General features: G+C 42.5%; 2 protein-coding genes across 2 annotated transcripts; both read right to left on the reverse strand.

The window, feature by feature from the left end:
• Positions 1-1,950: 1,950 nt before the first annotated feature.
• Positions 1,951-13,809, reverse strand: wdr35 (WD repeat domain 35). The gene is made up of 28 exons (XM_037487280.2): positions 13,391-13,809; positions 13,193-13,310; positions 12,303-12,374; positions 12,130-12,222; positions 11,916-12,044; positions 11,655-11,788; positions 11,267-11,432; positions 11,025-11,170; positions 10,290-10,415; positions 9,900-10,085; positions 9,757-9,792; positions 9,597-9,657; positions 8,674-8,818; positions 8,198-8,267; positions 7,432-7,485; positions 7,235-7,344; positions 6,914-7,133; positions 6,752-6,832; positions 6,074-6,210; positions 5,402-5,605; positions 5,147-5,293; positions 4,474-4,606; positions 4,249-4,359; positions 3,673-3,837; positions 3,185-3,319; positions 2,944-3,100; positions 2,587-2,827; positions 1,951-2,323 (listed from the first exon to the last, which is right to left on the reverse strand). Exons 1-28 carry the CDS (start codon positions 13,412-13,414, stop codon positions 2,173-2,175), a joined length of 3,552 nt encoding a protein of 1,183 aa, XP_037343177.2. The 5' UTR covers positions 13,415-13,809; the 3' UTR covers positions 1,951-2,172.
• A 465-nt stretch (positions 13,810-14,274) lies between these two features.
• Positions 14,275-22,029, reverse strand: LOC119227194 (matrilin-3-like). The gene is made up of 9 exons (XM_037485723.2): positions 21,772-22,029; positions 20,279-20,950; positions 18,565-18,684; positions 18,168-18,287; positions 17,535-17,654; positions 17,086-17,205; positions 16,855-16,974; positions 15,476-15,577; positions 14,275-15,224 (listed from the first exon to the last, which is right to left on the reverse strand). The coding sequence occupies exons 1-9, from the start codon at positions 22,022-22,024 to the stop codon at positions 15,175-15,177; spliced, it is 1,677 nt and encodes a 558-aa protein (XP_037341620.2). The 5' UTR covers positions 22,025-22,029; the 3' UTR covers positions 14,275-15,174.
• Positions 22,030-22,560: the final 531 nt, after the last annotated feature.

Below are 22,560 nucleotides of genomic sequence, written 5' to 3' on the forward strand. Positions count from 1 at the left end.
CAACCTTAAACTGACATTCTGGCACAGGGTGTAGATTTGTTTACCCTTTTTAGTGCATCCACCCTCCAATTCTCTGTTACATTCAAATTCAACTCACTTGTGCCTTTACCAATGCAGGAAGGATGAATAGCATGGTTGATCCTCCAAGATGCACCAATCCGTCTCTGGGGCAACATCCCATTATGATTTTTTATAAATGTCAGTTACCCAAAACTAAAAAAGTACAGAAATTTGGGGCATTTGGCATTGGTGACAGGGACGTGTAGGTTGCTCCATCTAAGATCATTCCAGTCATGTCATGGGAAAAAAATATTGTGAAGAAAGTCAAAATATGTAGGGTCAAAAAATGCCACAGAAAAGATTTTTTTTTTAAAATAGGTAAAAAATTATTATAAAAATATATATGTACGGTCAATATATATATAATATAACATATATATTATTAGGGCCGGGACTCGATTAAAAATATTAATCTAATTAGAGGCTTTGTAATTAATTAATCAAAATGAATCACATTTTAATTGCATAAATATTTGACCTGAGAACAGTAAGAAGTCATTTTTTTCACATGGATTTTTATTTTTGTTCAACCAATTCCAGCAGACAAGTGTAGCAATAGCATATTTAGAAATATAGTACTTTCAGAAGTTCAGGTAGCCTATAGGTAAGTAGACCTTCTGTAAACTAGGTTTTTTTAAGTAGACCAATACTTTCAAGTACATTCAGAACATTGGTTATTTTGTCAGACGTGGACTTAGTTACCCTGGTCCTTAAACCAGTCATCTGGTGCAGTGCGGGTTGGTTGTGGGTCCTTGTACGTCCACGCTAGCTGCTAATTGTGTTGCGTTGAGGTGATACTTGAGGCTCGATGTGAATTCCTTGTTGCACAGCTTGCACACAACCACGCTCTTATCGACGCTTCCATCCGTGTGTTTATTATAATAAGATTTCCCATTCACGGGGCCACCCGACACGGTCTCGTCAGCTTCTTCGTTCATGTTCACTGTGGTTTGTTGTTGTCTGAAGTCATGAACGCTAGTTGGTGCTCCAGTATAATCGGTCCCCCCGAAACTCATCCAGTGAGAAACGTTCCGCGGTGCAAAAAATAAGTGTTAAATGTTTAATGTGTTATTTTTTGTGTAATTAATTAATCTTAATTCACATTGTAATTAATTAATCGTAATTAACGTGCTAAAGTCCCAGCCCTAATTTGAACACGTGTTCATTGTGGGTCAGCGGCTCAATCCCCATTTCACTGGAAATCCAGGGGGTCGGGGAATATTGGGATCGGGCCAACGTGTAGGTGCTAAATAAGCAGAGTGGTCCCACAAGGGCAATTAAAAAAATCTATATTTTCATTCTTGAAAAGGACCTCACAAGGTGGAGAAACCCAACTACAACAAATTGTGTGTGTAGCGCGGTTCAAATAGAAAAGAATGCAACGCCAAATCCTGATGACCTCGTCTATTTTAGCTTTTATTTAACTTACTTACTAAATCACAGTTAAAAATCTGAGAAAAGCAAACTAGAAAGAATTTAACTGCTTATGATAACATATGCTTATCATCTCCTGACAGTAGGTGGCAGGAGAACCTTAGAGGACAGTAGAGACATGATCATTGCGTTTTGCATTACACTCTTTCATATGATCTGGTGTCCGCATTCAATGTTGGGATCAGGGTCGAGGTCATGTGATGCGATGATTAATGCTTCACTATTCCCAAACGCAGTGGAGATCTCAGTAGTTTTGGATGCGTGTTGGAAGCACTCCCTAGAGTGGCTTCCACATCGCATGCAGTGATAAAATGAGCATCGTTACATTGAAAAGCTCAGGAGGTACATTTTAAATTGTTGCATTTTTTACTTTCATATGAAAAAAGTACACAAAGCAGTTACTCAAGTATTTTAAATTGCAAAGAGCTAAAAAAGAAAAACGTAACCATTCCAATATTTAAGACTTATCATTTGAAGTATACTGATGTTTTGACTGTGGACAGAACATATTATGGAAAGTTTCCGTTTAGTAACTTAAAGGAGTAGAAAGCAAATGCAGCTATTTGCAAAAGTAAAGGATTTTGGTTCATGTGCTGCAAACAGACTAAATATATGCAGGTTAATGTACAGTACAATGCTTTTGAAAGTGAAGATGAAGTTTTCTTTTGCGATTGAGCTTCATGCTACAGGACTGTGACACAGTGGGCAGCAGCTATATTTGCTGATCTCCTGGCCGAGGGCGCAGTGTTTACACACACTGCACATCCAGAGCTGGTACTCCTGGATCGGTACACCCGTCACAATGCAGGTGGGAGATTTCTCTTCTGCCCTAAAAAGGAGCAACAAATAGAATCAGTAAGGCAATACAGAAGCTCACTAAAAGGGCTAAAGGAAGGCAGAGAGCTTTTACTCATAATTACATTTGAATGCTGAACAAATAATTCATCAAGTCTTTCATTTCTCGTTGAGCAAACTTGAACATGGAGCATAATGGGACAAAAAGGAATGCGTGAATCCATGAAAAACTGGCACCAAGTATGACTTCTGAATAATAGAGTGGTGCCATTTTTGCAGCATTTGGTGTGCGCTCACCCCTCCGGTGATCCGTCCAGCTCCATCGCGTGGCTGTCCTTCGGGGCGTGCTTGGTGAAGATCTCCAGGGCCAAGTCCTCATAAAGCTGCCGCTGCTCGAGGTCCAGGCTCTCTAGGGACTCCAGCTTGATGAAGGCCTGCGAGCACGTACCGAAGGCCATGTTGGCCGTGGCGCAGACGGCCAGCAGGGAGTAGATCTGCACCGCCGGGATGATGTCCTCGTACTCACGCAGGTGAAGAGCTTTAACAATGGAGAGACAGAGAGTAGGAGTCCAAAAGGGGAGAATTCCCACATAAGCTAAATAATAGCCCATAAATTCTTCTGCTCTTTATATCAGTGAGTTTAGGTTCTGGTACCTGTGCGCATAGCGTTCTCCATGTAACCGTCGTACAGCTGCCTCTGGGCGAGCAGGAAGAAGTGATACGCCTCGGCTCCACGCCACGCGTTGTCCACAATGCGGTTGTCTTCAGAGGTTGCATCTTCCTCGAGCAGCCCGGCGAGCGCAGACATCGCCTAGTCAAAGTATGGCGTCATATTTCAAAGCTTTGTTTAGGAGAAATAGACAGTTTATAAAGGTATCCAGTAGTGATACATTACCTCTGTCTTCTTCCCTTTGCTCTGCTGTGACGTCTTCACCTGCTCGTGGTAACTTTCCACGAGTCGCGCTGCCAGCACATAGAGCTTCTTCACCCGCAGTGGTCGCGTCTTTTTTCCTGCTTCGTCCTCCGCGATCTGCAACAGGAGCCATTGAAGTCCATGCCCACAAACAAGCTAAGCAGGCAGTCAATTAGCAACGTGTATGTTACAAGAAGATCTCTCTCCTCTCATCAGAGAGCTGGAAAGGGGAGTCTGGGTTCCGCTGCTGAAACGCTCGACCCCGGAGTTGAGGATGAGACATGAGAAAGATGATCTTGAAACATACATGCTCCTTTCTGATATGTTTCTAATTCCACTAATGCCGTGATTCATCTTTTTTCGAATGCTTAACCCTTACAATACTGCTCTGAGGGGGCTGATGAGAAACATAACAAGCCTTGAGCTCTGAAGTGAGATCTCTTCATGTGAACGTGGAAGCATCGGCTTACCTTGAACATGAGTTTGGCAGCATCGAGGAAATGGTGGGCTTTCCGATACAGCTCCACTGCCTCCAAGGTCTTATTCTTCTCAAGGAGATGCGACGCATATTTGGAAAGAAGAGACTTGATCTCCTTCATGTTGTGGCTCCTGGCGAGTTCCACTGCTTTGTTCCACTGTGAGAAAACATCAACGTTCTTTACCACGTCATTACTTCTAAATATGGCAGCGCTACGAACACAGCACTGTTGAACTCAGATTTCAGTCAAAATCTCTTCTTCTTCTTGCATATTATGGCTTCCGGCAAATAGAAATGATCACAGTCATATAAATACGGCACAAACCCAACATCCTTTAGACCAAATGTTAAATGTTTTCACGCAGCTTAAATCATGAACGTAAAGAAAGTTCTTTTATTTGACCAAAAAAATTAAAATTGACACTGGAAGAGCTGAAGTGGGAGAGCAGCATTCACACTGGAAGGCTAAATATCACTGAGGAAGAGGATGGGGGTGGGCGGACAGCTGGTGCCCCTCGTGTGTTCACTCTGAAACTCCGGCGCCGCGGCCTCTCTGTCCGTCTCTCACCTGGTTCAGATGGACGCAGGTGTCGACGGCAGCTTTGGGCTGGTTGCACTTCAAGTAGGCCGCCACGGCTTGTTCACACATGCCCACGTTGGCAAACATTTGTCCAATATCCTAAAACACCAAGATGAGGAAGACGGAGCATTTGGTTGTGGAGGATTCAGAGCCGCTGCCGTCTGAAGCGTCTGTGTGAAGACATTAACAAAGACACGGGAACATTGGTCTCACCGGTAGAAGCTGATGATTCTCTGGAAGCACGGCGGTGAGCTTTTCGAGGCCGTGATAGTCCTCCAACATGTAGTAGCACTCCGCCAGCCTCTTCTGGTCCCGCCCCTGAACGTAGTACTGCACGGCGTTGAACCTTTGACACACACAGCATCTACACTGTGAGGACCTGATGTTTAAAGCTCAGGTGAACATGTTAAACTCACTCAGCGTTATTGCTTATTCTCTCATTCATTCTAGTGTCAATTCTTGCTGTGTGGAGGTCCTGTCCCTGGGATGGGGAAGTGCCTGATCTGTGCAAAAACGCATTCTGAAGTGTGAATGGCACTGGATTATGGAAGATTCACACTTGATTGGACTACTTGAGGCTAATGAAGCATCACAATGTCGGCTTTAAAACGAAGCTTCAGCTGCTGTTTCCCCTCAAACTGAATTCTAGAAGTCTTAAAAAATGGCCTTTTAAAATTCTACATCAGTTGAGACAGTAATGTCTTACTATCTGCACTGTTGTTCCCCAAAACAGATACACCGTGTAAAACGTTGTACATAGTGGTGTGGTGGTCACATGGAGAAGGTCCTGGAGGTCAAAGCCAGCTTTCTAACACGTGGGTACATTGTTTCTTTACCTAACGCACTAGATGACCGGACAAAGAACGGGTAACTTTATGTTCAGTACCACTTCTGTCTGTCAGCAAAGTAGTCTCCGATTCCATTGTAAGCCTGTTCCAGCAGAGTGTCATCACAGTCCCCTGAGCCAGTTTTGAGCAGCTGGAGCACCCTGAACCAGTCTCCCAGCTTGATCCGGAGGCTGATGGCAAGGTCCCTTCAAGAAATAAATCCACTGTCATCAGGCCTAAAGAACTGCTGTATGGTGTGACAAAACAAAGCCAAAGAGGAACTGAATCAGGGGAGGTCGCCATCGATAATGTACCTGCGGTCCATATCCAGGTACATCCGCTCAGCTTCCTCGAACCTGCTGAAGTAAGCTGCCACCTCCGCCTGCTTCATGGGCTCGCTCTGCAGGTTGCCCAGCCGCTTGACAAACTCGATGCCCTGGTAGTCTTTGCAGCGGACGAAGGCCTGTTCGGCCGTCTTCAGATCCAGTTTCTGGAGGGCCGCCTCAGCCAGGAGGCGCCTGGCATGTTTGTATCGGAGATGGAGAGACAGAGCTAATTATGCATTGGCTTGATGTGCATGCATTCATCCGTTACACGTTCCCAAAGGATGTATTCCACTATGAAGTCACGCTCTGACTACAAATTTCTACAAAATCCTTGTCTGTAATCAATGGGTCTGTGTAGGAATGAATAGAGATAACCAAACTAGACATGATTCCTAGAACGTTTTTGATGTTGCCAGATTCTGAGGGACGCTGAGAGAAGCGACACACTAGCCACAGAAGACACAACCTGCAGCGATCACGCTGCTGCTTCTAAAGAACTAAATCTGAGATACTCAGCAGCAACCCTCCCAAAAGGAGTAGAAGCGCTTTACAGCAGCCACCAACTGGTGCCAAGTTCCAATACACTGTATATATATATATATATAGATGTATATATATTATTGTCCCCGTCAAAAGAAAAGATTGAAAAGTTGCATTTACCAGAGTCTTGGGTGAGGATTGTCTTCAATAAACTGCGAGGCATCCTCAATCCCCACTTTTTCAATCAGCGCACGACTGTCTCTCAAGGAGCGGATCTCAAAGTTGATGAGGTTGTCTTTGTTCGGCCTCTCTGGATCCTGTGGAGCAAGATTCCACCACTGAGCGCTTTGTTAAATTAAAAAATACAAACTGTGATGTTCATCATGTTCAAGGTCTGTACAAGTAGTTGTAAGGGAAATGAAATGAATCATTTCTGTCACCACATGAGTCAACAGATACATCGCGACAAGTCAGTATAAAGCCTTACAATCGCAAATCCATCTGCTGTAGGATGGATTCATGCATTTGTTTACCAGCTACTCACACTGTGTAACCTTGAATTGAGGAAAGATTTCTCTCTCATGCTTCCACGTCTTCACTCAAACTGTCTCTCAAATACTTCTATAGTCACATGCTTGTACAGGAGTCCTACTAAACCGGAAGGATTTAGTGAGAATGCATGTGTTTGGGAAGTAGTGAGCGTACGAGTGACTTTTCACATTCTTTGTTCACCATGGAGGAATGACAAAAGGTTTTCTTTTAGAATTGTAAGAATGTGATGAGTATTTTGATATGAGCATAGACGGTTTGTGGACTTCGGGGCAAACTAAAGGGCCTTTTAGTCTTTTAAAGTTGTACCTTCATTATTTCATCCAGCAGAACAGATTTTATTTCCAGATCTTCAAAGTTGCAAATGTAGCCAGACGTTTGGATAGGTTCCTGTTACGGGAAAACCACTGGAATTAGTGCCAGTTGTTGAATGTGTATCCAGGCGACATCACACAAACACCGAGCACTCACCTCTGGGTCGAGGTTCCTAAACACATACATCCTGGTCTTCTCCATCATGGCGAAGAGGTCCGGATTGTCATGCGCCCACTTCATGTCCCAGACATCCTTGCGCTCAAACTTGGATGGATCTCCTGCAGACGCCTGGTTTCCTGAGCTGTAGTCTCCGGTGGCTTGGACCTCCATGTCCAACAGCGTCAGCACGCCTGCAATGTCGATTATGGCCAGGCGGCTAAATACAAAGGAATTGTGAAATATTTATTTAAACTTTCAGATTTGACAAACTGTTTGGGCTGGTTTTAAATAGATATCGGCAACAAGGTCCACACTCGCCTGGAGTTGCAGTTCAAGGACAGGTAGAAGGCTCTGTTGTTCAAAGTGTGTTTCTGGATGAGAACAACATTTGGGAGGCTGTATCTATGGATGGTACCAGACTCCCGGCCCTGCAGGCACACATGCACCCAAACACTCAATGTGTTGCTCTGATAGTAGGATATGGAACTGTAGGTTTAAAAAGGAGATCTACATACCACTATCAGGGTTTTGTCTGTTGCTGTAATACAACAAATGGGATCTCGGGTTGCCTGAAACAGACACGTACATTAAACAACATAGTGGGCTTATGCAATTTATATGTATGTTATGTTCAAATAATGAAGAAACACCAGACGGACAGAAGACATCTTGGAAAGAAACAGTTGAAATCAAAAGTATTCAATAAAGGAAAAGGTGTTGTGCTAAAAAGAACAGAGGAGCCGCTGGTCTCTACAACCAACAGGCCACAGGAAGTCCTTTGACCGTCCCTAGTGTCTCTGCTGTCTCCACCAGCGGACTCCACAACAATGGCCGCCCTGGGAGTGGTCTCCTGGTGAGTTCAATGTAGCTCGGGTTTCAAATGCCTCTCAGTTCATATCAGTTGTGAGATAGAGATAATTTATGGACGGGGTCGTCAATTTATTTATAATATCCTACAGTAGCAACAAAAATCATTCTCATTAAAGTAATTCCTATGTGAGCTAACAAGCAGTTTAATTACTAATGATAATTATTAGTAATAGTCACTTTTACATGTTGATGAATGTTGTTCTAAATAAACATTTTACTATAAGTGGGGCTTGAGACGGTTTAAGTGAGCGGAAACTAAGCGAAAAAGTATTTTTTCTATTTCATAAAGAGGTTGGAGAGATCGAAGAAGAATTGAATGTACTAGATCCAAAGTTGAAGGTCTAGTTTGTGATTGTCTGCTCCCACCTGGACATTACCGAACCGCACCTGAAAGGTAAAACTGTGTCTTACTGTGAAGGCCTTTGCATAATCTGGTGTGCTGTCGCTGACGGCGGATGGATTGCTGTCAATGTGATAGACCCTGGAGAGGCAGGAAGGGAGAGCGAATGAGAAAGAGCCAGAGACAGACACACAGGTGCCCTTTCCACTGAGGTGAGCTGTTGTCCAGGTGCTATGACAGCCCTGGCAGAGCACCGGGCCGTGCCCAGCCTGTCTGGAACCTCAGTGGCATTTTGATTCGGATGAATGGATCCTTTTCACAGCGCTGTCAGTAAATACAAACCCCCTCCACTGAAACCGTGAGCCAGTAAACCTGAAGCTTCATCCACTCACAGAAAAGAGCTTTGTGGTTACTCTTGCCTACCTGTAACTTTCCATGATCAGCTTGATGTGTACTGCAAGGTCTGATGTGGCTCGTTCTATTTGGGTTAGATAGAGCTCTAATGTACTGTAAACGTTAGGGCAAAGCATGAAAATAAAGAACGCACCTCTCTCTTCCTTCCTTCTTAGTTCTGGTCACTTGGTTGATCTCCAGAGCTGTTAATTTCTTTGCCACTCTGTACTGCCACAAGTAGAATGCCTCTTTGGAGGCGGCGATCACGTGTGTCTTGGTCATGGTGACAAACAGTGGATCTGACCGGATGGACAAGTGACAAAAGGATTTCATTTGGGAGTGAATCATTCAATTGTATCCAACCTCTCTTTGTATGCCATTTGATGGGTCATGTGTGTGCACAGCATCAGGCATCACAAAAACATCTGTTTTGGATGGTGTAAACTGTAAACCCAATTCAGTCTATTTTTAATGGACTATATTGAATAAAACGGGCAGTTAATGTTTTTAAATCTCTTTTTTCTCTAACATTGAACAGGGAAACGCTCTGCATGTTTATGAATACAACTAGATAAAGCAAAGTACTGTTTCCAAAAAGATACACACCAACTGGTTTAGCACAAAAGGCAAAAAGAAGACCCCCCCAGAAGCAATGCATAGGAACTCACTCTCTCATTATTTACAGAGGTGGTAATTCTGAAACCCATTCAGCCCTACTAAGCCTCGCAGATGTGCAGACTTTGAACTGTCTTAGTCAGAGGCCTGAGCTTGGAAAAACATTCAGACAAAATCCTGAAGATTTGTGAGGTATAAAGACGCTGTCTGTTTGCTATAGAGTGCTCTGGGCATATGAAAGATGGACCTGCGGGTAGCAGGGGGCAGAAGGCCAGCTATCGTCTTCCTATACACAGGGTGCGATCTCACATTGGCCTGCAGAAATACTCTGAGCGTATATGGTACATTAAGACTTTGATGAGCCCACTGTTACGCATAGCTCCTCTCTGAGTGCTCCCTGAATGCACCGTTTGTGTAGGAAAATTCACATTTTTATGTTGTTTTCTTTTAGCATGAACTCACCAATCTCAATGTATTTTGAGTCCAGGGGAGTCCCGATGGAGTTGCACAGGATCAGGACATACTAAAAAATGAAAAGTAGTGCAAAGTTATTCTACAGGTCATGTGATTAGAGCACATTGTTTATCAAAGCAAATACTCGTCATGTTGAATGGTACATTACCCTCGCATGACTGCCAGACTCTGACTCAGCATCCTCCTGTGTGGCAAGGAAGAAAAAACAGGAGGCAAGACAGACATTGTGTGTAAAAAATAGAATGCAGATAAGTTACCCAGCACGCATCATACAGTTGGAGACGTCTGTACCTGAGGCTGAGTGTCATCTGCTTTGCTGGCTAGGATGCAGAAGTCCCCTGAGGTGGTGATGGACATCAAGCTTTTGACATATTTGACAAACTTCTCGTTGTTTTTGGTGTCCCAGAATACCACGCAGTACTCTTGTCGCTCTGGTTTTGTGTATGCATACACAACCGTGCTGCAGCAGTAGCCCCACTGTGAGGAGACATACAGGAGCAGCTTACGTGTGGGGGGTGTGAACTTTGGGTTGTATTTGATCAAAGAAAATACCGATTTCTTCATGTAGCCCTTTAGTCAAAATTGTGTTTCCTGGGAGTGAAGTGCAGAAATGATGTTCCCTAGAATAGCCATGTTTACTACAGGTTCATTAATTAATATGTATTAATATTAATAGGTTACCTTGTAGTCTGGTCTTATGTTAGCAAAGTAGATGTAGGAGTCCACGGCGAGGCCAATACGCAGCCCTCCTCCCTCCCAGCCGACTCCTGTCATCTGCTTTCCAGGCACTTTAAGAGTTCTCAGATGCTGTGGAAGCAAGACAAAGGCAAAATGCAAAAATCGGTCCCATCTCATGCAATACAGTATCTACAGTATATACCCACTAGGCACACAGGCATGCAAGGGATGATTTCTAATCAATACCAATGACTCAAAAACAGTTTTGCCGAGTGATAACATTCCTGGCTTTCAATTACTTCTTTCAACTGCCACAACAATGTAGATAATCACAACATATATATTTGCAATGTACCTGATGTTTAACGGTCGGTAGCATGCATTAATATGCATTAGCACAAATATAATATAATATTAATGAGTATGATTCACTTAAGAATCCTTTGCTTTAGACGGATGGACTATGTTGCCCCGGCATGTTTCTACAGCAGCCCAGGACGGACAAACCAAACAATGGCTCTAGCTCGGGCCGTTCACATTTTAGCTTCGGCCACAATAAGCATCCTAGACGCTTGACGCATAGGAGGAGATTCAGTTGGCTGCATATTAAACTAATCACAATCTACATTGTAATCATCAACAAGTCAGTCCATTCCACGTAAACTCTTAATCTTGGTCCTATATTTGATACTGACAGGAACGCCACAACATCGACGGTGACATAATCTTCACCCGCACCTCTCCAAACGGGGTGTAGAACTGCACCACATTGACCTCTTTCTCCAGATTCGAGGCTCTGAGGGAACCTGCTACCGCCAGAGCACTGCCACAATGATTCCACTGGATACTGACCACATTCATCAGAGTGTCGATACACACTGGGTCTGAAGAAAAATGCCGCAGCACAGCTCATCATCATTGGGAAACATTTCATGGAAGTGGAAGCTGGATGATACATAGTAGTCTTTGAAGTTCCTTACTTTCATCATTCTCGTAGCGCATGACCTGGCATCGGCCATTGTCGAAACAGATGGCAAGACATGGACAGTCTGGTTCGACGTAACCCCCACTTCCTGCATACCAGTGGATGCCTGCGATACTGATAGCTCCATTCACATTGGCGAGACAGCTGATGGTCATTTTCATCTGAAACACACCAAATGACCTGTTTTTGATATGACCAGGAGACACCTTTTTCTTTAAGTCTGACACTCAGGGACTTCTTTGCACTTATTCCATATATGGGGCTAATAATTTGCCAACAATATGCCCTCTGATAATGTGTAATAGATTCTTCGTAAATGTGCAAGTTCCACATGGGTACATGCTAAAATGACATATGTATTTTAGTTAACAATATGCACTCACTATGAAGTTTCCTTGATTGTCATAGATGTGCACTTCTCCGTTAGCCATGCCGAAGAGGAGGATCTTGCTTTCTGGCGACCACGCCACATGCGCCAGCTGATTTCCCTTTAGCTCCTTCCCCCAAATCCGGTTTCCTACACACACACACACACAAAAAGGTTAATACTACATTTCATGCTCCTACTCAGTATGTGAAAAAAGCAATCCTTAATGCTAAATCTGGTTAATTAATCACACAAACACTGTAAATCTGTTATTTACCATCTACAGATCCAACAATGACCGCTCCATCTTCATACACAATGCAGATCTTCTGACCGTCAGCGTTCCAACTCATGCTCCTCACCACGGACTTGTTCCTGTTGTTGATCATCTCCTCATACCACGCACCTTCAGAAGGGAGGAAGACAGACCACTGTAGAAGCCAAATTTATCAACAGAAAAATGGGATTTTCGATGTCAAGGTATTAAATACCTTTGTAGAGCATCCATACAATAATGAGTCCATTCTGGTCACTAGTTGTCAGCTTTTCATATTGTTCATTCCACGTGACCACTTGTACTGCCCCTGCAAGTGTTAGTAGTAATGGTGAGTAACTATGGACGCTAGTATTGCTGTTACTAACTTAGTATAAGGATTTTACTTACCACTGTGTCCCTCTAGAGTCTGGTTCATTGACAGGTTACTGGGTGCAGCGAGACCTTTAAGTTTGGCATCATCTGTTGAGAAAGCAGAAAAACAGATCAAGTTCAGAACATCATGTCCATGCAACTCTCAGTGAGGAAACTGTTAAGAAACGTTTTGAAAAACCAACACTTGTCTCGAGCATTAGAGCAGTAGTTTGTAGGTAAAACCTAGACAGAGTTTTCATTGTTTCCTTTACTTAAATGTTAGTGGTTTTCTCTGTCTGTTTAGCAACATAATAACATAATACCACTGGGTACAGACGGAGTTGACAAGGTGGTACGATTTGTACTCACAGTGACTGGACAGTGTGGCACCACAACAGAGCCAAAGAGATTATGAAAGTTTCAGAGTGTTTCTGTCGCTGTAGGAGCCATTGTTTCACAAACAACATTTCAAATCTAAATCAGATGGGTATGACATAAGGGCTTTGACTAAAAAAAATACATTTTACATTTTCACACAAAGATTTAAGTATTTAACATTATTTATTAGGGAAAAATTAATATATACATCCATATATTTATATAAATGTTATTTTTAGCTGACCAATTTTATCCTATATGTAAATATATTTGACCATGGACAGACCTGGCACAGCAAATCAAAAGTTTTTTTAATAACAAATTGTCATTGGTAAGTATACCATCAAGGCTTACCAGACTGCAGCTAAAAGGGGATTTTATCTAATGAAAAGAGTGGCAATAATCCAGTTATAGTATTGGTCCCTTTTGTAAGCAGCACACCTGACAGTCACGTGCTGTAAAGTACTTTACACATTGCATATAGACTGGCAATCACAAGGCCTGTCATACTGGGGACTGTTTCTCATCTGGGTCGTCCCTGAACTTACCTGTCTGAGTTTCAAGCTTGAGCACCTTGAGGAGACCATCGTCTCCCCCGCAAGCAATGAAGCCTTGATCTTTGTTCCAGGAGACACATTTCAGATGGATATTGTTGGGAATAGCAATCTGTGAAACAGCAGAAAGTGAAGTTGTTAGCTGACACTCTAATATGTGTTAACAGATGTATTGGTAGCTAGCGGACTCACCTTCTTGCTGAGATAGATGAACATGGCGGTATCAGTAACGTAACACACCTCTACCAATCCGACATGAGTTGCAACTGCAAGTTAACGTTAACTACTTCACCCAGAAGGAGTCTGAGCCCGCGTTGATCGCAAACCGGACAGCCGAAGTGAGCTAACCTTTTCCAGCACTCCGCCTTGGTGTGTCCCGGTAACGTTAGCATACAGCGTTAGCTTCGCCAGTAAGCAGTTAACTAACGTTAAACGTTATCATACCTAGCGTTTAACTGTTAGTGCCAACGACGTCATGTTGTGAATGTAGAGGGGTTCAATTGTGTAAATGGTTCAAATAGTTAGTACATGTATCAGGAAAAATGCTCCAGATCGACGTTTCGTTGCTTATGTTATACTTCGGACGTTGTAGCTTCCCTCCGTCTCCCGTGGTAACCGTAAACCGGAAATGGGATTAAGGTCCTTCTGGTAGTTGTAGTTTTTCATGTTCCCTTTCTAGTGACGCGAGAACCGTCCTGTCCCTGCGTTTGCGTCACTCGTGAGCCGCTCATTTCTGTATTATTTGAGACTCTGGGATTTTCTGACTCGTCGTGCTTTATAAAAGTAGCTGTGCAGGGATGCCCCGTCCTCTATTTAACGTGGTGTAAATTGGCCTTAGCATAGCCCTACATATAGCAATTCGACATAATTGAATGCCAATATAAACCAGCAATTCAACCAAGTGAGAAACAATATATATGTATATATATCTTAATCTTAATCTATATCTTAATTGACAATCAGTCCTCTGAATCTTTATTTCTAAAACGCTAAAAGACACATCATTATTTCCTTTATTTGGAAAGGGCCTTTGTGACTATGCAACAAAACAAGACAGATGAGACCATTTCGAGAATATTTATTTTCCATTTGCCCCAACAGAAAATATACAGAGAGACAAAGATTGCTGCACCACAAATACTCTTTTCAATCGGTTTCACATGTGTTATAAAATAGTAGAAAATAGAGTCTGCGTTGTATGATGTATACTGTCCGGTAAAATGTTGCTGCTTCAACTGAATCCATGAACTTGGTGGATCTTGACTTAACATCTCAGAATTCAAATCTTGAAAACATGCATTTCAATGTTGTGACTGCTACCGGATCGTTTGGTACAACACTTGCAAGTGTGCAACGTATTGATACTATCCAATAAATACATTATTTTCCCTCTCCCACTTAAACCATTGTACGTGTCTTCTACTAAGAAAACAACAAGTGTTCAGCACAATATAGAAATATTTAAGGTGTCAAAGAACGGGATTACAGTAATTCACTGTGATGTAACAAAGTTATATGCCAATTAGATCGGAGTGACAACAATGCTCTGGTTGTAGAAGAGATTAGTTGTTGTGTTATGCTTATGGATGGAGGTATTGTGTTCGACAAACAACACTGACCAAGAAATACTCCTACATCTGTGAAAACTAAACATCGATCTGTTTCCTACAAAAAACCTCAATTTTGCTGAAAGTTTGCTTTTGACCTGTTTAGAGTCCATTCTATAAATTCCCTAACTATATTACGTATTTTGTGTCCATAATCAAGGTAGAAATGGATCTTTCCTTACAAATATACAGGTGCAGTATGTAATCAATAGCTTCAGTTTGATCCGATTTCATGGAAAAAAGCAGTAACATATGGTGTTGGGGATGAAATAAGTACACTGCATGAGAGATCAATACCACGCCATACCAAATCTTTTTTGAGGGTACAGATGTAACCGTGTCAAAAGATGCAAGTCTTCATTGCTGTCCTTAATTGTGCTGTTGATCAATAAGGCTCACTTTGTCTGAAAGGTCATCAAGTGAACAGGCTGTCAAGGAATCCAAATGTATTTAAATAGAAATGCTCGTTATGCTCGACTGTTCATCATCGTGTTGGACCAAGCCGTGTTGGACCAGGCATATTCAGCATATGCCTATTAAAGGTACTAATGAAACAAGAGCATTGTAGCAACAGCTCGATATCTAACATTTTTAGAGGAACAAAGCAAATATTTGTCATTAATAATCACAACCTAAAAAAGACTCTTCTGGCTCTTAATCAAAAGGATATGTTTTCTGCCCAGCTCCTCAATGGCGTACTGCACCTTTTTCTGGAACACAATCTGGGCTTCACACATGCAGGCATCTTGAGTTATTTCACTTCTCAATTCCTCTGAAAGGATGAGAAAAACAACAACAAGGAGAAGATCAAAGTACGTTTGGCACAGCCTCTTTTTAACCATCCATTAGGCTCCACAGCCTCAATTCCTCCATGTTTTAAAATGGGAGCATTTTGGAGCTGACGAAATCAGATAGGAGTGAGTTGTTATTAAAAGTAGATACCTAAACATAATGGATATTGATTGAACACTGTAGTAGATTTTGGTCAAAAACAGGATTTTTACTTTTGTCAGTGAGATTAGGAAATATAGTAATTAATCACAACCCGGGAGTATTCAGTTACTGAGTTCAGTCATTACAGAGAGGTGTTAATAACCATCTGACCAAAACACTTGTGTATAAATACAAAATAAATGACTGAGAAATCACAATAGACAACAAGCAAATCAATTACAACCAATAACTGTGCACTGGGTCTCTCTCCTAAAGCACACAGCCCTCAAACTGTGCCGTTAAGGGCTGGATCAGTGGAAGGTTTGATCGCCGTTGGACCGCGGCTTTGGTTGCTGTCAACAGCGGACTTATCCAAAGCTAAAGAAGGCAAAAGGGTAGACATTAAAGGTATGATAACTATTCAGGTCAAGGTTTATGCACTGTAATGAAATGATATGTAAAGTCGCCTATCAATTCCATAGGCAGAAAGAGATTTTGCAGGAGTATATAACAGTACAGAAGTTAGTAAATAAACTGTTTTTCTACTTACAATATATTCCATTGTTTACTTCCGTATGCTGTGCAGCCTACACCTTACTTTAATAATCCATCCTGATGATCTTTTCAGCATGTTAGAAGCTGCTTAATATAGTATATACCTTATTGTAAGTCGCTTTGGATAAAAGCATCAGCTAAATGACATGAATGTAATATACCCTTTACAAGTGCAAAGCTTGGGTGAAATATGACATGACAGTAACATTATATAACCATCATAATGGATCACAATTGGAAAACATCTTACTCTCACCTTAAATCTTCCTACAAAGACAATGACCAGGTCTGCCCCGTCTTTCATAAAGCCTCTTTGAGTTTTATAGGTAGAGAGTATTCAAGGAGCCCCTGATCAGCTGTCAAAACTTGGTTGCTCATAGTTTCTTTGAGGATGCCAAACCATTGTCAGTCTGGCACATTTCCTTAGTTGGTCCAAGCCCAACACTATTTGTACCAGACAGCTCACAACGCAATAATATGGGAGGGTTCAAACGGAGACTAGAACTGATCAGACATGGGGCAAACAGTATGTATGTTGGGGAAAAACTCTAAGATCCTTACGTGAACATGTTTTCTGGTCTGCATTCAACACATAGCCCACTTGACACTTGCAGTTGAATGAGTCACCGTTGTTGATACAAATCTGCTGGCAGTCATGTCCCTGAGCACATGTGATCGGACCTGGAAAGAAATATCCCCACATCTATCTTGATATCTGTTAGTGTAAAGCTCAACACAGTAACTATTCAAACGTTCTCAAGGTGCCAATGTCTAGTTAAAGAGGTTTCTTACGCGAGCAGGTCTTCTGATCCACGTTCAACACGTATCCTACGCCACACCTACAGATATAAGAGTTTCCATTTGTGACGCAAATGTGCTGGCAGTCGTGTCCTTGGGCACAAGCATCGGGACCTGAAAAGAAAAGCTGACATTTCAGTTCCAGTCCCTTTAACATTGCAACAATCCCATATCTTTTTGTAGAGCCTTCGGTCAAAGCTCTCTTGAGAAGAAGCCGATGCCTTAGCCATGTGACCAACACATTTCAGCATCATTTCTCTATTTATCTTTCTTATTCACGCTGACCTAAATAATGTAAAATAATATTAGCAAAAACAGATATCAGGTGTGCCCGAACGGTATCTGGTGGTATCTGTTTTGAACCATTGGGCTTTAGGGCAATGTTTTAAGAACAATGGCCTGATGACCGCGAAACATGAATAACAAAATGTCTACTTTCTTACGTGAGCACGTTTTTTGGTCGGCATTCAACCTGTACCCCTCTCGGCACTTGCAGATGTAAGAGTCATTGTTCTCCTCACAAATGTGCTGGCAATCATGTCCACGGGCACATAGATCAGAGCCTGAAAAAAGACAGATCATAACATCAGTCAAGGAGAGAAGTTGTGGACAGTTGGAGTCTCAAGCTGGTCATTGTTCCCTTGGGCCTTTTACTATGCTATGCTATGATTATTTTTACAATTCATATGTAAGCCCACATTACAAATAACAGATCCAGCTCTTGTACGGACTGTATAAAACGCAAAACACATAAATCTATGAAAAATATTTGCATTCTTACGTGAGTCGGTTTCAGGTCTGCATCAAAAACATATCCCTCACAACATTTACAGATGTATAAATCATGGGTGCTCACACAGATATGTCATCTCATTGGGTACATGCACCTGACACGTCCAATCGAACCACCCGAGTCTACCTCAGTCTACATCCTTATGGAAAGCAAATCCCGGCATTGACTTAATTGGCCATCTAAAGTTCATCATCACCAGTTTCCCTTTAAGAATGAACTTTTTGGGAGAGCTGAAACACTACACCAAGAGTGGGACATGAAATCTAACAGTGAGGGTTCTTACGTGAGCATGTTTTCTGGTCTGCATTCAACACATATCCCTTGCGACATTTGCAGATGTAAGAGTCCTCCGTGTTGACACAGATGTGTTGGCAGTCGTGTGCTCGGGCACATGTATCTGAAACTGAAAAGATATTCCCAGTCAGTTGCATTTCATGGATGTGCACATCAGCCTTTGAACTGGCTCTAACTATTAGGCACAGGCCTTCATTTTTCCCTGTTCACTTTATTTGTGCTGAGTAGTGTCTGATCTAATCTCTTTTGGACAACCAAAAACAAACTAATGTAAGTTTGAAATATCTACTTGTTGTAAGGCTTTTCTCACATTTAATCACAAATTCATTGACATAAAACGTTTAGCCATGTTTAACCATTGATCAACCACAGATAACGATACTTACGGGAGCATGTTCTCTTGTCCGGATTCAAGACATAGCCCTTGCGACACCTGCAGTCGTACGAGTAGTCATTGTTGACACAAATGTGTTGACAATTGTGTCCCTGATCACATGGATCCAAACCTGAAAAGAAACGCTGTTGTCTGATTGGCTTGTGGTTATTGAAATAAATCATTTCATCATGTTATATTTATGTTAGTGAGAACACACGAAGAACTGTTTAATTGTGTCATTCTAAAAAGGCACATGCGGATTAGTTTGCTTCATTTCTGTGCTTGATTAGATGTTATGGTAAATTAATTTAGTTGTTGTTAAAAATGAAGGAAGAGAAGTAGTCACATGCCTGTTTCCAATGTTACATTGACTTTTGATACAAGACACCTGAATAACCATCCAGCTCCATTTTCCAAAGGAATATTCCAAGAGAACACAATAACTGTTTCATGTTGTTGATAGTGATGTGGACAACATTTGTAGAAATATAAAAGTCATTCCTAGTATTAAGAAGAGTACCGTTAAGTCAATCCCAACTCATGGGATGGCTCTTCCACATTTAGAGGGTAGCGTATTCACACGGACGGGCTCGTGTATGGTGGTCAGTACGGAGCACATTGCGTACAAATGACACGTGCAAAGCAAGAAAGACCTTCTTGTCTGAATGCAAAGTGACTTACAAAAAGCCCGTGCCATTTGTACGCCAATCAGGGAGAACGGGCTGTTTAAATTCAACACTTGGGTGTGAAGCTTGCGCGGATAGCAGTCTGCATGGTAACAAAAGTTTAAAAGGTGTGTCTTCAGCCCCCCCCGACGACGACCACTGTCGCAGCCCCCTTAGCAGACGGTTGAGCTACGGTTGAAGCGGTGGATACGGTTATTGCGAGTGCTATTAATATTGTTATGGTTTGTCCGCACGTGAAGCCTTTCAGCCACATTTTTCAGTCCAACCGACCAGCTAAGCAAGGGCTTAGAGAGCAGTGCGTGAAAACTACAGGCAGCATCGTGTTAGCTTTCAACAGTTTCAAAGTATTCAGGGTTGCAGAATTTTAGTGATGTTTCCTTTTCTTTGAGGGTGCACATATGAGGCGCCGTTTGTAAAATGTCGCACGTTCTAAAATCCTGCGCAGTTTGGTACATTTAGCATTATCATATGAAAAATAAAAGCATGACAATGTGTCACGTTTTCAAACATTTAGAGAGAAATTCATGCAAATACATGCAATTACTTTTCCAAGGATAATGTTTGGCAGTAACACAAAGTTGTTAAATAATATAAATGTTTCACCTATATGAATGAATGAATGAGGGCCACATGCAGTCCACTTTGATGTCACGCGGGCCGGACTAGTGAAACATTAACATTATCCTTGGAAAAGTTATTGCATGTATTTGCATGAATTTCCCTCTAAATGTTCGAAAAAGTGACATATGAATATTGTTGTGCTTTTTTTTCATATGATGATGCTAAATGTAGCAAAACTGCGCAGGATTTTAGAACCTCCAACATTCTACAAACAGCGCCCCATATGCACATGTTTTATTAGATATGTTCAAAGATGCATGCATCAACTACATCAACACCTCTTTGTTGGACATGCAACAAGTGGCTGTAAATCACTCTGGTTTCTTTGCCCTTGTTCTTGAGACTAAAGAAGCTTGCGTCCATGCTGCTGCCGGTAGGATCACAGGGTTGGAATTTAAAAGGACGGACCGGACATACCGTTGTTTCCTTTATCGTCATTGCCATGATTTATTCCTCCACCGTCAACTCCGCCAATTAATGGAATATCCGCACTCCCGTTATCATCATCCTTACCACACAAGGTCTCCCTAAATTTGGAAGTGAGCTTCTCAATGACACCATAGGTCTCCACATAAAAGACGTGGTCGTCGTGCGGGAGGCTGGCCATGAGGCGGAGGGACGCCATGTCGGCCCTGCCCACGCCCACCGCGTAGATCTCAATCCCAGATGCCCTGGCCGCAGCTGACACTTCCTCCACCTTGTCCTGGGGCCTCCCATCAGTCACTATGATGGCTACTTTGGCAATGTTTTGGGAGCTGGGTCGGGCCCCCCCCTCCGCCGTGAAGGCTTTCTCCATGGCAGTCTTGATGGCCGTGCCTGTCATGGTGCCCGAGGCGAGGGGCTCGACGCGGGCCAGCGCCTGCTTCAGGGCCGACTTGGCGGAATAGGTCTTCAGCAGGAACTCGATGTGCACGGTGCTGGCGTAATTGACGAGGCCGACCTGCGTGGCGCTTCGGCCGATCTCCAGACTTTCCACCATGTCTTGCAGGAACTCTTTGGCCTTTTCAAACTCACCAGGGCGCACACTGCGAGAGCTGTCTATGATGAAGACCAGGTCTATGGGACGGTTTCTGCAGTTGGATCTTATTGCTATAAAAACATAAAAACAATCATTTCAAAAAAGATGTTAATCAGATAAAAAGGGTACATTCCAATATATTTTGATTACACACAGTTAGAGAGTTACACATCCCTGCACACATGATGTATACACTCCCTACACTTTATGAAACAAATGTAACCAAATGCTTGTGAATAAAAAACAAAACTATGAGGCAAAGATTGTGGGGACATCTGATGCAACCTTAATATTTTGGAGAAAAAAAAGCCACCCACGACTCGTCTTCTATCTTATAGGAGTGAAATGAACTAATTTGAATGATGGGGGCCACTGGAGGCTGCTTTGTGCTGCAGCTGGGAGCAGGCTGGCTTTTATTTGGCGGCTGGTAAAACCCAGAATTAGTGCTACCATTGCAAAGGGTGGGGAGAGGCAGAGGGGGAAGCATGAGGAGAAGCAGTTACTTTGGTTTAGTGATCGACATGCATGATGATTATCGGCTCTGTCACAGAGGTGGAAGGAGGTTTCCAATGTGTGCTTTGGGTCCTTATATTTATATCTTGGTGACAAATTTACTTTCAGTAAGACAAAAAATCAAATTCATCAAATCATTCATTCCTTATTTTTTATTATATTATCTGTTACCACAAAAAACATATGCAATTCTTATTGAAAGCAAAGCTATGTCATTTTTAATTATTATTTATTCTTAACGTAACAAGTCTTAGAGAGACTTTAAACATATTTATATATATATATATATATATATTATTATTATTATTATTATTATTATTATTATTATTTTGGTGACCCAGAACTAATACGACACAACATATCTGCAGCACCAACTGACCTCCGCCGTTGGCCTCCGCGGCCCTCCGGCTCTCCTGCGCCGGGTGGATGCGGGCCCCTTGTCCGGCGCCCTGCTGGGGGCCTCGGGCCGTGGAGCCACCCGGCTCGCTGGATCGGACCTCTTCAGAGCGCGGACGGACCGGCGGGATTAACGGACGGGTCGTTTGAATCTGCGGGTTCCGGGATCCGAACTGCGGGGAAGTCGCTGCCAGGATGCCACCGAGGCAGAGCAGTCCCCACGTTACAGAGGTCATGTTGCCGCTGCGCACAGGTCTGTCAGTCCGCCCTGGGTCTGGAGGTGCACTTATTTATGTGGTCTCGTCCACTTGCTGCGGAGGGCGTGCGCAACACAGACGTCCAGGGGGAGTGGGGGAAGGAGTGGACAAGTCGCAGCAGCAATCGGTCATAATTCTATATCTCTTGAATTCCAGGAAAAATCGAAGATAATAATGTGTAAACAAACCCTAACTCCCTAAAAAGAAATAAAATGACATTTCAATGCAGCAGTGATAAATATCCCATGTAAGGATTGAGAGAGGGGCATTTATGAGAACCTATAGAAGGTTTTGCTGCTAAAACAGTTGCATTTCTATTTCATATGTGCAAATTGTGATTGCATCATTATGTGCTGTGGAGAAATTGTAGTTAGAAATCATAAGAAGAATCATAAGGCTAGTTTTTTCTTCAACGGCTAAGCTTAAAATATCTGGGATCATATGTGAACACTCGTATAAAATTGGATCATATAGAAGAAAAGAAAAAAAGAGTGTGAGAGTGACTCCAAATTTTC

This window comes from Pungitius pungitius, chromosome 14 (assembly GCF_949316345.1).
Source record: "Pungitius pungitius chromosome 14, fPunPun2.1, whole genome shotgun sequence".
NCBI classification, from domain to species: domain Eukaryota; kingdom Metazoa; phylum Chordata; class Actinopteri; order Perciformes; family Gasterosteidae; genus Pungitius; species Pungitius pungitius.

Coding starts and splice junctions, on each gene's coding strand:
- wdr35 (XM_037487280.2), bottom strand. CDS start 13,414: ATGTTCATCTATCTCAGCAAGAAG. Junction 12,223..12,302: donor GACTCTAGAGGGACACAGTG/GTAAGTAAAATC, acceptor TAACACTTGCAG/GGGCAGTACAAGTGGTCACG. Junction 10,086..10,289: donor ACATAAGACCAGACTACAAG/GTAACCTATTAA, acceptor GTCTCCTCACAG/TGGGGCTACTGCTGCAGCAC.
- LOC119227194 (XM_037485723.2), bottom strand. CDS start 22,024: ATGACCTCTGTAACGTGGGGACTGCTCTGCCTCGGTGGCATCCTGGCA. Junction 18,685..20,278: donor TGACGATAAAGGAAACAACG/GTATGTCCGGTC, acceptor GTTTCTTTTCAG/GTTTGGATCCATGTGATCAG. Junction 15,578..16,854: donor AGACCAGAAAACATGTTCAC/GTAAGGATCTTA, acceptor TCATCCTTTCAG/AGGAATTGAGAAGTGAAATA.